At 48.8% G+C, this 12,530-nt stretch overlaps 4 protein-coding genes across 4 annotated transcripts; 3 read left to right on the forward strand and 1 right to left on the reverse strand.

The window, feature by feature from the left end:
• Positions 1–1,944: 1,944 nt before the first annotated feature.
• FSUBG_7560 (uncharacterized protein) lies at positions 1,945–2,945 on the forward strand (the record flags this gene model as incomplete). Its single annotated transcript, XM_036685879.1, has 3 exons — positions 1,945–2,151; positions 2,371–2,601; positions 2,700–2,945. 3 exons carry the CDS (start codon positions 1,945–1,947, stop codon positions 2,943–2,945), a joined length of 684 nt encoding a protein of 227 aa, XP_036536882.1.
• Positions 2,946–4,372: 1,427 nt separating this feature from the next.
• On the forward strand, positions 4,373–5,107 carry FSUBG_7561 (mitochondrial hypoxia responsive domain protein; the record flags this gene model as incomplete). The annotated part of the gene is made up of 2 exons (XM_036685880.1): positions 4,373–5,000; positions 5,049–5,107. 2 exons carry the CDS (start codon positions 4,373–4,375, stop codon positions 5,105–5,107), a joined length of 687 nt encoding a protein of 228 aa, XP_036536883.1.
• A 390-nt stretch (positions 5,108–5,497) lies between these two features.
• On the reverse strand, positions 5,498–8,250 carry FSUBG_7562 (uncharacterized protein; the record flags this gene model as incomplete). The annotated part of the gene is made up of 3 exons (XM_036685881.1): positions 5,498–7,677; positions 7,726–7,970; positions 8,018–8,250. The coding sequence occupies 3 exons, from the start codon at positions 8,248–8,250 to the stop codon at positions 5,498–5,500; spliced, it is 2,658 nt and encodes an 885-aa protein (XP_036536884.1).
• Positions 8,251–11,511: 3,261 nt separating this feature from the next.
• Positions 11,512–12,523, forward strand: FSUBG_7563 (2'-hydroxyisoflavone reductase; the record flags this gene model as incomplete). The annotated part of the gene is made up of 3 exons (XM_036685882.1): positions 11,512–11,541; positions 11,602–12,021; positions 12,074–12,523. 3 exons carry the CDS (start codon positions 11,512–11,514, stop codon positions 12,521–12,523), a joined length of 900 nt encoding a protein of 299 aa, XP_036536885.1.
• Between the last annotated feature and the right edge of the window lie 7 nt (positions 12,524–12,530).

Consider the following 12,530-nt stretch of genomic DNA (forward strand, 5'->3'; position numbering starts at 1 on the left):
TCCTTCCCGCCAGGCTTTAGTTTCCGATAGCTGCAGGGTCTCGACGCTCGTTCGACAGCTGCTCAGCGCGCCACTCTACACTGCTAAAGCTTATCAATTACAATAGTTTTCCGAACTGTCGCTACAGGAGGCTGCCTGAAGAGAGCTCTCTTGGGACCTCGTAGTGACAATCTTGAGATCTGCAATACCTTCGTTAGTCCAATATCGAGATGCGCGAAAGAAGTTAGATACGCCATCTCAGCCAGCCTCAAATGCCCCGATAACGTTAAATGGTCACCCCAGGTTCCAGCCACGATAGACCTGCAGCCTTATCACCCAACTATTTGCTGTAGGTCGTCAATAGTTTACAACCCGTCACACTCACCAAGACCCCGCGATTCCGGCATCGGCAGGGCGACCACTAGTGCAAACCTTAACATTGAAGAATGAAGCTTGGACATTGGTTCCCCCAGTTCAGGCCGTTAGAGTCGTTTCCCGCTCGGACCGTTCCTGTCCTACCATGAGTTCGTAATCCGGAATCTGCTAGACAAGTTTGGTAGCTTCAGCCAGCCTTTTTCTCATGTTAGCGGAAGCCGGAATATAATGTCGATTCGCGAAATGCATTCTCCTTTCCCACTGGCCACGCTATGCTTCTCATTGGAATCCGTGGCGTGTGTGTCCACTTGACTGCAGCAGCGCATCTCGCCGAGTCTCCGATATCATTGTGAGGGGCAGACGTTGAACTCAACTACCCCTCAACCACATTTCCTCGGACCATCGGCACAGTTTCGATCGTCATGCTCCGATCGTGAAGCCACAACGGCGTTAGTAGCTCTGAGAACAGCTCTCGTGTAACAAGCGTTCGAGGCATCACAATGGACATAAACAGAGAACCGCTGCCTAGCTATGATTGGTCTTCCGGGATCAACAGCTCTTAGTACCTGTGACTGCTTGGCAATATTATTCGCCGATCAGCGTTCAATCTGATTAGCTCAAAATCTCCATCACACTTTGCTAGTCTGGACTCTTCAGATTCGGAACTCGGGCCACTAAACGCATGTCGTCTCCGTGGGATCGAATAACTTCCCTGAGTAGCTGTTTCGAAACACCCGCGAGACCACTCTCACCTCGAAAAGGACGAACGAGCGGGGGAGGAGTCATGGTTCGTAGCTTCAGGTCTGCACCCACTTCCCGGGCTGCAGGAAACCGACAAGGTGAAACCAACAGTGCCTTGCAGTCTGCAAGCCTGCACTGCTCGGAAGTCAAATATTTTCCTTGCGGAGATTTGTTCCTTGGATTCTTGGATCCGCTTTTACAAGTAGTCTACCCTATTTTAACGATCCGTTTTTACGTGACTGTGCCTAACGTCGGTCTCTATTCGGGACACTTGAGTTTGAGTGCCAGATCCATGATGTCCTAGGAGATCTCCAGCGTCAAGGTTTCGCGATCTGTAGCATAGAGCGGTCGGGTACGCTACATCAAGTGGTATAGGGAGGTTTTTGTTAATGGCCAACTGGAAATCTGTCTAATTTTTAACTTGCCGCCTGATTTGGCAACCATGATGCTTATACGCTTCTTATTGATGAAGCCAAGTTAACCGTTGGAGATAGTCTTATTCTTAACACAGTTAGTTGTTACTTTAAGAGCTTGGCAGGAAGCTTGCGTATAGTAGTTAGCTGATACTTCATCGTGTAGAGAACACGACGTGCACACCATCGCTGAGTGTCCCCCCCTTTCACGATCATATTCGTCATCTAGCCACACCAAGCACTACACGACTCTCTCCACTTACCCTTCCAAGAATCCTCACCAGTAAGTCTACCACATGTTATAGCTCAGCAAGGTATCCGGAGGCGATTTGAGCTGAGGCTAAGAACACACCAAGACCTCTCTCATAGCCAATAGTGCTCATTCCCATGGTAAATGCTACTTTTTCACCAGCTCGATCGACAGACCGAAGCTACGATGCAGATTCCGAGCCCAGAACCTGACCTGATTCTGCCTCTTCTTTTTATCTGCCTCGTCCTGGTGTGCATACTTTGCACTAGCTGCTTGATCCTCGTCATCGTCGTGATCAGACTCACCATTCACGCCCAGCGAAGTCTACCAATCGAAGCTAAGGAGCAGAAGGACATTGCGAAGGGAAAGGTGAAGGAGAAGGTCATAGAGGAGGTGGAAAAAAGTATAAAGAAGCTGACTGACCCCGTCCAAGACCTCTTTCATTCAGCACAAGATCATCTTGAACATTCAAAGAACCCTTTCACACAACAACCAATCTCTCAATACTTCCATTCAGATCCTCCCTCGGTGAATATGTCTCATATCCAGTTAGCCTCTGCCACTTCTCTTATGACTTAACTGAGAGCTATATACTAACGACCTGATTGTCAGAACATGGTCGCTGTTGCGCAGAATGACGGAAATATCATTCTATTGCAAGTCAACAAGAACTACGAGATCATCTTCTATGAGAGTCGCACCCCCAGTGAAAGAATCCCCAGGAAGAAGTATGACATGAACACCCTCAAGATCAAAGGAAAGTCTATCAAGGTCAACCCTAAGTTGCCCATTATCTCGGCTGTCGCATTCACCCACCCCGAGTCTTGTGGCGGCAGAGCTCAGGTAAAGCCACGTTGTTACATCTGTATAGTTCTGTGCTGACCCTGCAACCCAATGTCCGAGTTTACTATGTCGACAGAGACAAGCTCTTCCTCCGTCAGATCATCCGTGTTGGTGACAAGGACGAGGATTGGAACGACGGCATGGACTTCAACGATAAGGACTACACTATTTGCGAAGTGAGCGGTCTGGCTGCCAACGTTTTCCAGTCAACTGGTGACAAGAAGAGCTTCCAGATCAAGTTTTACTATCAGCGTGACGACGCAGACGAGTTTGCGGATGTTTCCTACAATGCCGTGGGTGTTACTGATGAGTGGAGCACTCGACCCAACGTCACCGAAGCCTAAATATTGATCCCTGATCGTACTGAGCTGAGACTAGGCGCCGATGCTAGGCATCATACTTGTAGCAGCGGAGGGACAGTATATATTGGATCTGTGACGATGGCATCACATTTGAGACTAGTATAATTAAACTTGGACGCCCTTTGACTCCGCTCAATGCCTTTGAGTATGATTCTAATGCTTCTGGTGAACAATAAATCTGACGATACTTCGAGTTCAGGAGGGTTATATTTCAGATGCAAATAAATCATGGGTGATGACTTGACTTGATACACTGTGTCTATGTCTTAGACTATTTTCCATCTCTGGTGAATGGCAAGAGTGATCTTTTTGATATGTTATAGCTGCGCACTCATAGCTGAGAGACGCTGCCCAGTCTGCCCTACAGGGCTGCGGCATAAGTTTTCTAAAGATGCCGCAAACTGTGGCGTCAGCCATGGAGAACTGCACGCATGGACCTATGTGACATGGGGAACATTAAGTGCCGCAATGTCTCGGCACATCTAAAGAGATTGGAGGGCATGGGTTTGGCATGGGCGGCGATTTGTTGGGACCGCCAATCGGCACAGAGCCAGAAGCCTCAGTTTGATGGGAACATACGGGTAAAGGGTGGTATTTCACTGGCACATCTTACTCGAAAAGGCTCAGTTTCATGCCAAGATCAGCTGTGCGATGAATCGAGCATACCATCGAACTTCACCAGAGATGGCCCGGCCGGATCTCCCAAATCATTGGCCGCAGGGACCTCGTTCCATCGTTGATGACTGCCGACGACGGGGCTTAGAAGATGTGTCCTCATCGCGCTAATACTGTAGAAATAGTTATATAACAACCATGGTAGCCCTCAATTTCCCTCATCCTTCTCAAACCGACCATCCATCTGGACCTTGTTTGGTTTCAGACGGCGGCGATGATCAAGACGTGAACTGCTGTCCAATTCACTTCCGCAGGCACATACATAAACCATAGCCATGCTACTCGTTGGATATCTCATCGGCATCGCCGTTGATCATCACTACAGTATCCGATGATCTCGCCCGTCACCAAAAAATATGCCCTGAACCACTGACCAGAAAAGTTCTCTTCAACCTCTGCGGTCATGCGGCGCCGCAAAGCATCCACTTGCGGCAATCGGGCGGAACCGTCAGCGATGACTGCGGCGAGTGCGGCATCATGACCAAGGGTTTCGCTGCGGCGTAAGCATCCCGACTTTGAATAATCGTGCGACAACATGACATGAGGAATCCGTTTCGTAGCGGCTTTGCCCGGTGAAATTTGCAGACTTGCTACCTTTATATAAACATGCTTGCCAGGAGTCTGTAGTGGGACATATCATCCATACATCATACACACATTACATTACTACCTACCCATTCAAGCTTATCCTTATCCATATCTCTTGTCTCTTATCGCTATCACCCTCACCAATCATGAAGATTCTCACCAAGCAAGAAGAAGAGGCCCACTACGCTGAAGTCGTCAAGGGCGGCCTCATCGGTGGAACACTCTTCCTGGGTCTCGGTCTTGGGGGCGTTTACTACGCGTCAAAACGCTACCCAACCTTCCGAGGGCTCACTCTTCCCTTTAGAGCTTTCCTCGTCACATCAACGGGTACATTCGGCGCCATCGTCAATGCAGAGAGATGGAGTATCGCATATCAGATCGCTCAAGATCCTAAACGCAATTACCAAGATCAAGCAGCGCGTACAGCACAGCTCATCCGAGAAAATGAGTCCGCGTATGAGCGTTTCAAGTCATATGCCAAGGAGAACCGATATCAAATTGTTTTCGCGTCGTGGTTGGCGTCAATGGGTATTGCGTTTGCGATTGTTAGTCGACAGCCTATGAACACAGCGAACAAGGTTGTGCAAGCTCGTGTTTATGCGCAGGGCTTGACGCTAGCTGTACTCTTGGTGTCTGCAATCTTTGAGGTCAACGATCTCAAGAACGGAGATAGCAGATGGCAGACCATTCGGTACGTGGACCCCAATGATCCTACAAAGATCATCGAGAAGAAGGTCCACAAGGAGGAGTATGAGGGTCAAGACCTCTGGAAAGGTAAGTCACTTGATCTGATCGACCTTGAGCCTTGCTAACAGTTTACAGATATGGTCGCTGCTGAGGAGCGAAGACTTGCTGCGAAGAAGCAAGCTTCTGGACATTAAACTGGGACCAAGATCATTTAAGGATCGCTAATTTGTATCAAAATTGCATTGGATGGTTTTGGAGTGAGATATCAGGTCGGGTTATAGATCGAACGGCGCATTTTCTTTTGTTGTATAGATGAAGCATTAACATGGACGTGGAATGGAAATACCAGAATGACAACTTAATACTCTGAATACAATTTGATGCCGGTGATGAGTGCTCGAGCTCAAGTAACGCACGTTCTTCTTAATTTTCAGTTTGAACCATGAAGCAATCGATGCCTGGTCATATTTAAGATGGCAAAGCTGAGACTTTTCTCGTCGTTGCAAAGTCGGACGCAACAGTCATCACAGACACAGACGCATAATTGAAACCATTAAACATTCGCATTACATTAAATTCTATCATCAATCTTCCTTATGCGAAGGGTTGTACCCCCATAATCTCTTCCTCTCTGGTCCCCACCACTTGGACACAGCATCCGCCTCAGCGGCCCATGTCGAAGCCTCCTTCCCAAATTTACTCCGAACAGCATACGTCAGCTGATCAAGCGTCCACTTCTCAAGCGGCTTCTTCTCTAACGGATCGTTCTTGAGATCCGTGAATCTATATTGTGTAGAGTCATCAAGCGGTATGACAATTCGCCACGGAGCATCTGCAGATGTCATTGACAGCATGCTAGCTCCTCCATTGATGATGCCAAAGTTCCAGGCGCGGCGGCCGTTGTGCTTTGTTTTATAAGGGCGGATGAGGGACTGGCCCTCGTAATCGTGGATGAGGTCCTCAGCGGCGCTTTGGTCTTTTTCATTGAGGGAGCCGGTGTTGATGAGAAGGTCGAGGATGGTGGGGAGGATAGAGAGGGATGTTGCGTTGGCGTTGTATTGAACGCGGGGGATGTGAGGATGGCGGAATGTGATAGGCACTCGGAAGTTGCTAACGTGGCCGTTCTCGTAGGTTCCAGTCTTGGACTTTTGATCCTCCTTGAAGGCCTGTCCGTGATCGCCGACAAATACTACCAACGTCTCGTTTGTAAGACCGTGGTTGTCGAATGTCTGGAGTAACTCGCCTAGCCAGGCATCGGTGAATCGCATGGCGTTGAGATAGTCGTTGAACTCAGAGTGCCAGCCCATCTTGCCCTCGGTGTTGAGAAAGTCGGTCTTCTTGAATGATTTTGGTACGCCCCAAGGATGATGCGTCGTGCTGGTAAAGTGAGAGAAGAACATACGCTTGCCCTTCTCCTTAACCTCCTCTAGGTAATCTTCAATGTGGCTCTTGAGCGTTGTCTCAGGGAAACCGAAGTAGTTGATCTCTTCGAGTTCCTCCTTCTTGAGATCATCTTCAAGACGGCCTCGTGTAACGATATGCTCGAAACCGATCTTGTCGTCGAATTTGTCCTGGCGATCATAACCATCGGTAATAGACTGGAAGAAAGCCGGATACCACTGCTGCTCCAAGAAATCTTCCGACTTCGCCTTCGACATCCACTTCGACTTGGACTTGGTCTTCTTATCATCCTTGAGCTTGTTGAAGAGATTGAACACCTGAGGAAGACAGGCTTGGTACGCATCCGTCTCAGACTCCTCGAAGCCATCGACGGGCATGGACCAAGCGCCACAGTGGATAGCAGCCATGCTCTTGAACGACAACGACGATGTTGTGAAACCGCCGACAACGTTGATACCTCCGTACCCCTCCTGCGCTGTATCGTTCCACTGCGGAATAGCCACGTGTTCGAAATCCGAGCCATCCTTTCTCTTCCAGTTTCCTGACTTGCCGGTGAGTCTCTCGGCGACGGGGCTCATGCGAGAGAGCTTCTCGTTGATCTCGTCGATGTCTTCGCCCTTGTGCGACTTGACCATGAGCTTGTGATAGTCGGAGCCCTGCTGCAGAGGGAAGAGTTCCTCGCGGTAGCTCTCCATCATGATTAGTGCCACGTGCTTGATCTTGACATCGCCGCCCTTGAGGGTGTCGCGGATAACGTCAATGATGTCGGTGTCGAGGTTGGAGATCTTGAGAGGGTCGAGAACGGGGTTGTAGAAGGTACCATCGGCTTTGGGGACTTCGCAGGCATTGCTAGGGCTTGCTGCTGGCTCCTCGTCCACGGTCTTGTTGGGCTTAGAAAGCCACTTGGAAAAGCCGGCGGGGATGTCGCTGGGTAGCCATTCAGGGACTGTATCTCGGTACTTTTGTGCAGCCTCGCCATTGTTACTGGGTGTCCATCCGGGGAAGCGTCCGTTAGGCTCCTCCCAATTATCGGAAGTGATGAGATCAGGGAGAGGCCATGCACCTTCGACATTGTTACACAGCTTGGGCGGAGACTTGAACATTTCGAGCATAGCGGCGGGGAGAGTCATGGACATCATGGTGTAGGGAGCGGCAGGACGCAGGGTCGTCGTGAGGAAGAGGAAGACAGAAATGATGGCGAGAATGATCCATGTTCGAGGCCTCGTTCGAGATTCTTCGTGAGTATCGGGGATGAGTCGTGCGCCTTCTTTACCGCCTTCAAGGTCTTCGTCAAGTTCGCTGTCGGAGTCATAAGCCAGTGACTGAGGGGATCGACCGTTTCTGTGTCGGAACCACTGCCAGGCTGAGTAATTGTTAGTATTAATTGACGATGATTGAGAGAGCAATGTACCATGTACAACAGGCATTCCAACCGTTGCAATTAATGAACCGACAGCCCTGTAGAGAAACCACTTCACAACCCAAGCCACGACGACGATGAGAGCTCCCGCCGCAAGGACGGAGTTAAGCCCACTAAGAAGAATCTTCATTCCATCTTTATCGCCAGCATAGCTCAATGCCTCAGACCATTTCACCTCATTGCCCGTCGAATAAAAGAAGCCCAGTTGTGAAGCGGATGCGCCGAGAAGAATAAATCTGCCATTATTAGCAGCGGTCGATTGAAGCAGACGAGAGAAACATACGAGAATATGCAGCCCAAAACACAAGCTCCAACAGAGAAAAGGCCCTTCTGCTGCCGCAGCGCCAGGCGCGACAGGCAAATAACTAAAACATCAGGAAGTAAAAGCGAGGGCAGAAAAAGGACGAAAGCGCCGGGAGAGATTGTCTTGGCGTGGATGGAAAGGTGGACCAGTTTAGTAAACGTCAATGAAACAAATATCGTCGAAAAACAAAAGGGAACGAGTGTCGCAAACATGATGGATTGCTCTCCAGTCGAGACAAGAGAAGGAACGAAAAATTAAAAAATAGATGAATATTCCATGGAAAGAGGTTCGAGAAAGAGGACAGGAGAGGAGAAAAAAGGGAGCCTCAGCAGCAGAGCAGAAAAGGATCCGAGGTTGTTTAAAAAAAGGATCACGGTCGTAAAATCTGACATCCATTGGGCCCCCCTAACTAAAAAAAAAAGGTCACTAAAACATCAAACTAAATGGGGAATTAACAGTAAAAACAGCAACTGCTCGCGTGTTGTGTGTGCCACAGGCTCAGGCTGGCCCAGCCCAGATTAAATCTGCTACGTAACATGAAATAACCATGACTTGTTCATTAGCTGAATACGGACAATTTTGCACATCCTCGCTCGACCCCTGGCGTCGGTCACTTCTGCATTGGATCCATGTAGGGCTAGACGATGGGTGTAGGCCAGTGGCGGTTTCAAGGCTCGTATTTCTCATGTGCCACTTCAATCTGACTAAACGGCTCCGTCTAACCGAACGCTCCCCTGCATCTAATTGGCCACCAAGAGGGAGGATGCAGAGTAAAATTAAACAGCACGGCACAGATTTGTCGCCAAGCCATCCGTAAACAGATTCGAGCCGGCGCCGGAAGGGGAGTCAGTTACGCTTCAGCGAGTAAGAACAAGGTCACGCGGCAATGCAAGGAATGGGCTATTTTGTCTGGGCGCTTGCTTTCTTTTTTGCGAAGGTTCTCTCAATTTTGAAGTGATGAGCCACGGGCGGCGACTCGTTTAATGATGAGGGGCCGGCATGGCTTGAACGAGGCGTCGATAGTGTCCAGCCCAACAAGTCTCCTTGCTGACGGCATGTTGATCAACAACAAATCAGCACATGCAGAAAACAATGCATTTCTCTGCATGAGGGCATGAAATTGGTTGCAACACTGTACGTACGTACATACAATTCTCTCAGCTTCTTCCCCAGAAAAAAAAGAAACCTTACATGGCCCGGTGTCGTCGGGCAAAAAAGTCCCCCCCTTTATTCCCAGGCTGACCTGCGCAAAAAAAGCCGCTTAGCCGACTCTTCCCATTTTTAGCTCCCCCCTTGACCAATGTTAATGTTAATGGGTCGAACCATTCACTCATGGAACAAGTTAATTTCACGCTAGGCTGCGCCATGATTCCTTTCTCCAGGCGGAAACGCTGCGTTTTGTCTGCACCTTCACCTCTTACCCAAATATTACACGATGACTGCTTTGGTGCGCAAGGCGCCTTGGTTTTTTCTTGGCCTACCCCTGAGTATAGTCGTCGATCGATCTCTTGGCGAGCGTGGAGAAGTTTGTTTTGGTCTGGACAATGGCCTTGTTGACCCCATGTAAGGGGCTCTCTCAGCTTTGGACTCTGGTGTCGCGTGTCTCTTGTGTTTGGTCCGTTCGTACATAAGAAGAGGGCCCTTTTGCTTGCTTTGCTCTTGAAATGAGGTTTCACTTTGCCCTTGAGGAATGGATTTACTGCAGGGTTGACACTGACGCCTCAAAAGGCCATTAAGCTCGACGCGGACTCCTCACTCCATGAGAATCTACCCACTAAAGTTCTCCATTTGCTGACTGTTACAGCGGCCAGCCAGCGACACCTCTGCCTAAAGTTTCCCGCTGAGTATCCAGAGTGACCAGTAAAAGATTAAATATTCATCAGCACAACGACGCGCGCCACAGATGAAAACTGCTCTGGCAGCTCAACAATGATCTGACTATTTTTGAGCGAACAGGACTAAGTTCAGGCACCAACCAACATGTCTCTGGCTACTTTTCCACAAGGAAATACGTAAGCAAGGATGCAGATTAGCCATACGAGAAGGAGGATTGAGCCGCCCTAGCCGAGGTGGTCAGAAACTGGGCTCAGCATCTGACATTCCAATTCAGGACATCAATTCTTCAGCCAATTTCTATGGCTGTCAAGCAAAGGACTTTTGCTCGCGTGACTACGCCGCTATGCATTGCTCTTTTCATTGATCGACGCTTTTGCACAAAATCAAGGAAATAACGAATTCACAATGTGGCTGGCTGCACGTTTGCAATTTTCCATGTCAAATCATCTCCTGGCCTACGAATCAAGGTTATCGGCACTTCTGCCAACGTCATTGTGTCTGTTCCCCGGATTTTTCCATGGTGATAGCCACAGTGGCGTCCGGTTACCCGGCACAACGGCCTTAGCCACTGGAGCTTTTTAATGCGGTTGCTGTCCAAGATCTACGGGAGTGCTGTCAGATAGATTGACAGTTTCACTTGGTTAAAAAGTTTGTTTGAGATGGTGCTCAGTTGCTATGGATGTTACGCGGATTTTCCCACTTTTCATGGCAGTGTTTATCGTCTGATTCTGAGACATCTATTTTGAGATGTCGGTAGTGGAATTGGTTAGGGTCGGGACTAACGGAAGACTCTCCCTGTCGGTGGTTCTGGAAGTTCCGTCAAGGGTTCTTTCTAGGCGTAGCTGTTCTTTTCCGTTCAATTGCAAGTGACACCTTGGCTCGTACAATTATACCACTTTAAATGCTTCGTTTCGAAGTTGAAGCCGCATCTAGTCGTTCCGCTGAAGCGTACGGTGTCAGGCATGCGAGTGAGTAGCCGAGCGATTCGTCATTCCGCTACGAACCGTGAAGACTCGTCTAGACGGCACTTGTCAGTAGCGTCTCATGGTGCCGTATAACCTTATCCAAGCCCTTGAGGCTCCGCAAGCTCGAGGGATAGATCTGTTGATTCTCCATAAGACCATAAGCGACAATTTCTTGACATCACCAGTTGCCGAGCAGAACCTGGTTTATGTGTTACTAGAATGGATGAAGTGATCATTTAGGCGATAGAATTCAATTAGATATCAAATACCCTTTATTATCTTATTCGTTGTTTGAACATAACAGGGAAACGCTTGCTCGGTTCAATCAGAAAGGGCATCATTATTGAGATACTCACCGAGTCGCTCAGAAAGCTCGCTTTTCTCGATATTTGCACCGAGAGTGTCCTAATTCGCTATTTTTCATCCGCAAGCACGCGACTTCATAATTGATGGTTGAGAATCTCTCGCCAGTATGGCATCATGAGGAAGTGGAGATGGCCGTGAAAATCACGCGTTGTGTATGGCTCAATATCGTTGCATCTCCAGTGAAATGTTACAATGGCGGGGTTGAAGAAACGACAACACCCTAGATAAAGCCTTCAGGTCAATCATTCTCTGAATCACCTCTCATCAAATCCTGCTGTGAAGAACACATCGATTGAGAACATCAACATGGCCATTCAGAAAGTCGCTGTCGTTGGAGTGAGTTATTTACCCTAGAGGATCATCATGGGTAACTAGGCAGGGAACTAACCTCGCCAGGGCTCTGGTCTTATCGGATCAAAAATCGTGGACAGGCTCCTCAAAGCTGGCTTCGAAGTTACAGCTATCACCAGAAATGAGTCCTCTGCCACTTTTCCCGATAAAGTAATCGTGAAGCGTGTCAATATAACTTCGGTTGACTCGGTCAAGGAAGCTCTGGCGGGTCAAGACGCCGTCGTGTCAGCTGCCGCAACTGCTGCTGCTGGAAGCCAGAAGATCATCATTGATGCAGCCATCGCAGCAAAAGTCCCACGATTTATTCCCTCAGAATTCGGAATTCCGTCTCGTCTGAATCGCGATACCAAGATTGGAAAGATTCTCAGTGCCAAGATCCAGAATACTGACTACTTGATTGAACTTGCTGAGAAGCATGATTGGTTCTCTTGGACTGGTCTCTCCAATGGATTGTTCCTTGATTCGGTATGGTGTCTGACTTCGACTGAAGCCGTAGAGCTTTCTAACTGGGTTGCAGGGTCTCAAAAGCGACAGGGGATTCATCAACATCAAAGATCGCAAGATTCGCATCACCGACTCAGGCAACGAACCCTATTCCACAACTTCACTCGCCTTCGTCGGCGAAGCCGTAGTTACTATTCTAAAGAAGCCAGAGGAGACAAAGAATAAGTATCTCAACATCGCCGGTGTAACGACAACTCAGAATGAGGTCCTGAAGATCGTCGAGAAGCTCACTGGGGACAAGTTTGAGGTTTCTCACGTCACTGGCGCTGAGCAGGAGAAGATTGGAGACGAGAAGATTGCCAAAGGAGACTTTAGTGCCTTTGGTAATTATCTCGAGCAGTTCCTGTTTGCCGATGGTGCTGGCCACGCGTTGAAGGGCGATGAGAATGCAATTGGGTTGCTTGGGCTGAAGGAGGAGAATCTTGAGGAGGTTATCAAGAATGTCGTAGCTGAGATTAAGTAAACTTTAA

This window comes from Fusarium subglutinans (genome assembly GCF_013396075.1).
Source record: "Fusarium subglutinans strain NRRL 66333 chromosome Unknown NRRL66333_c0000098, whole genome shotgun sequence".
Taxonomy (NCBI): Eukaryota; Fungi; Ascomycota; class Sordariomycetes; order Hypocreales; family Nectriaceae; genus Fusarium; species Fusarium subglutinans.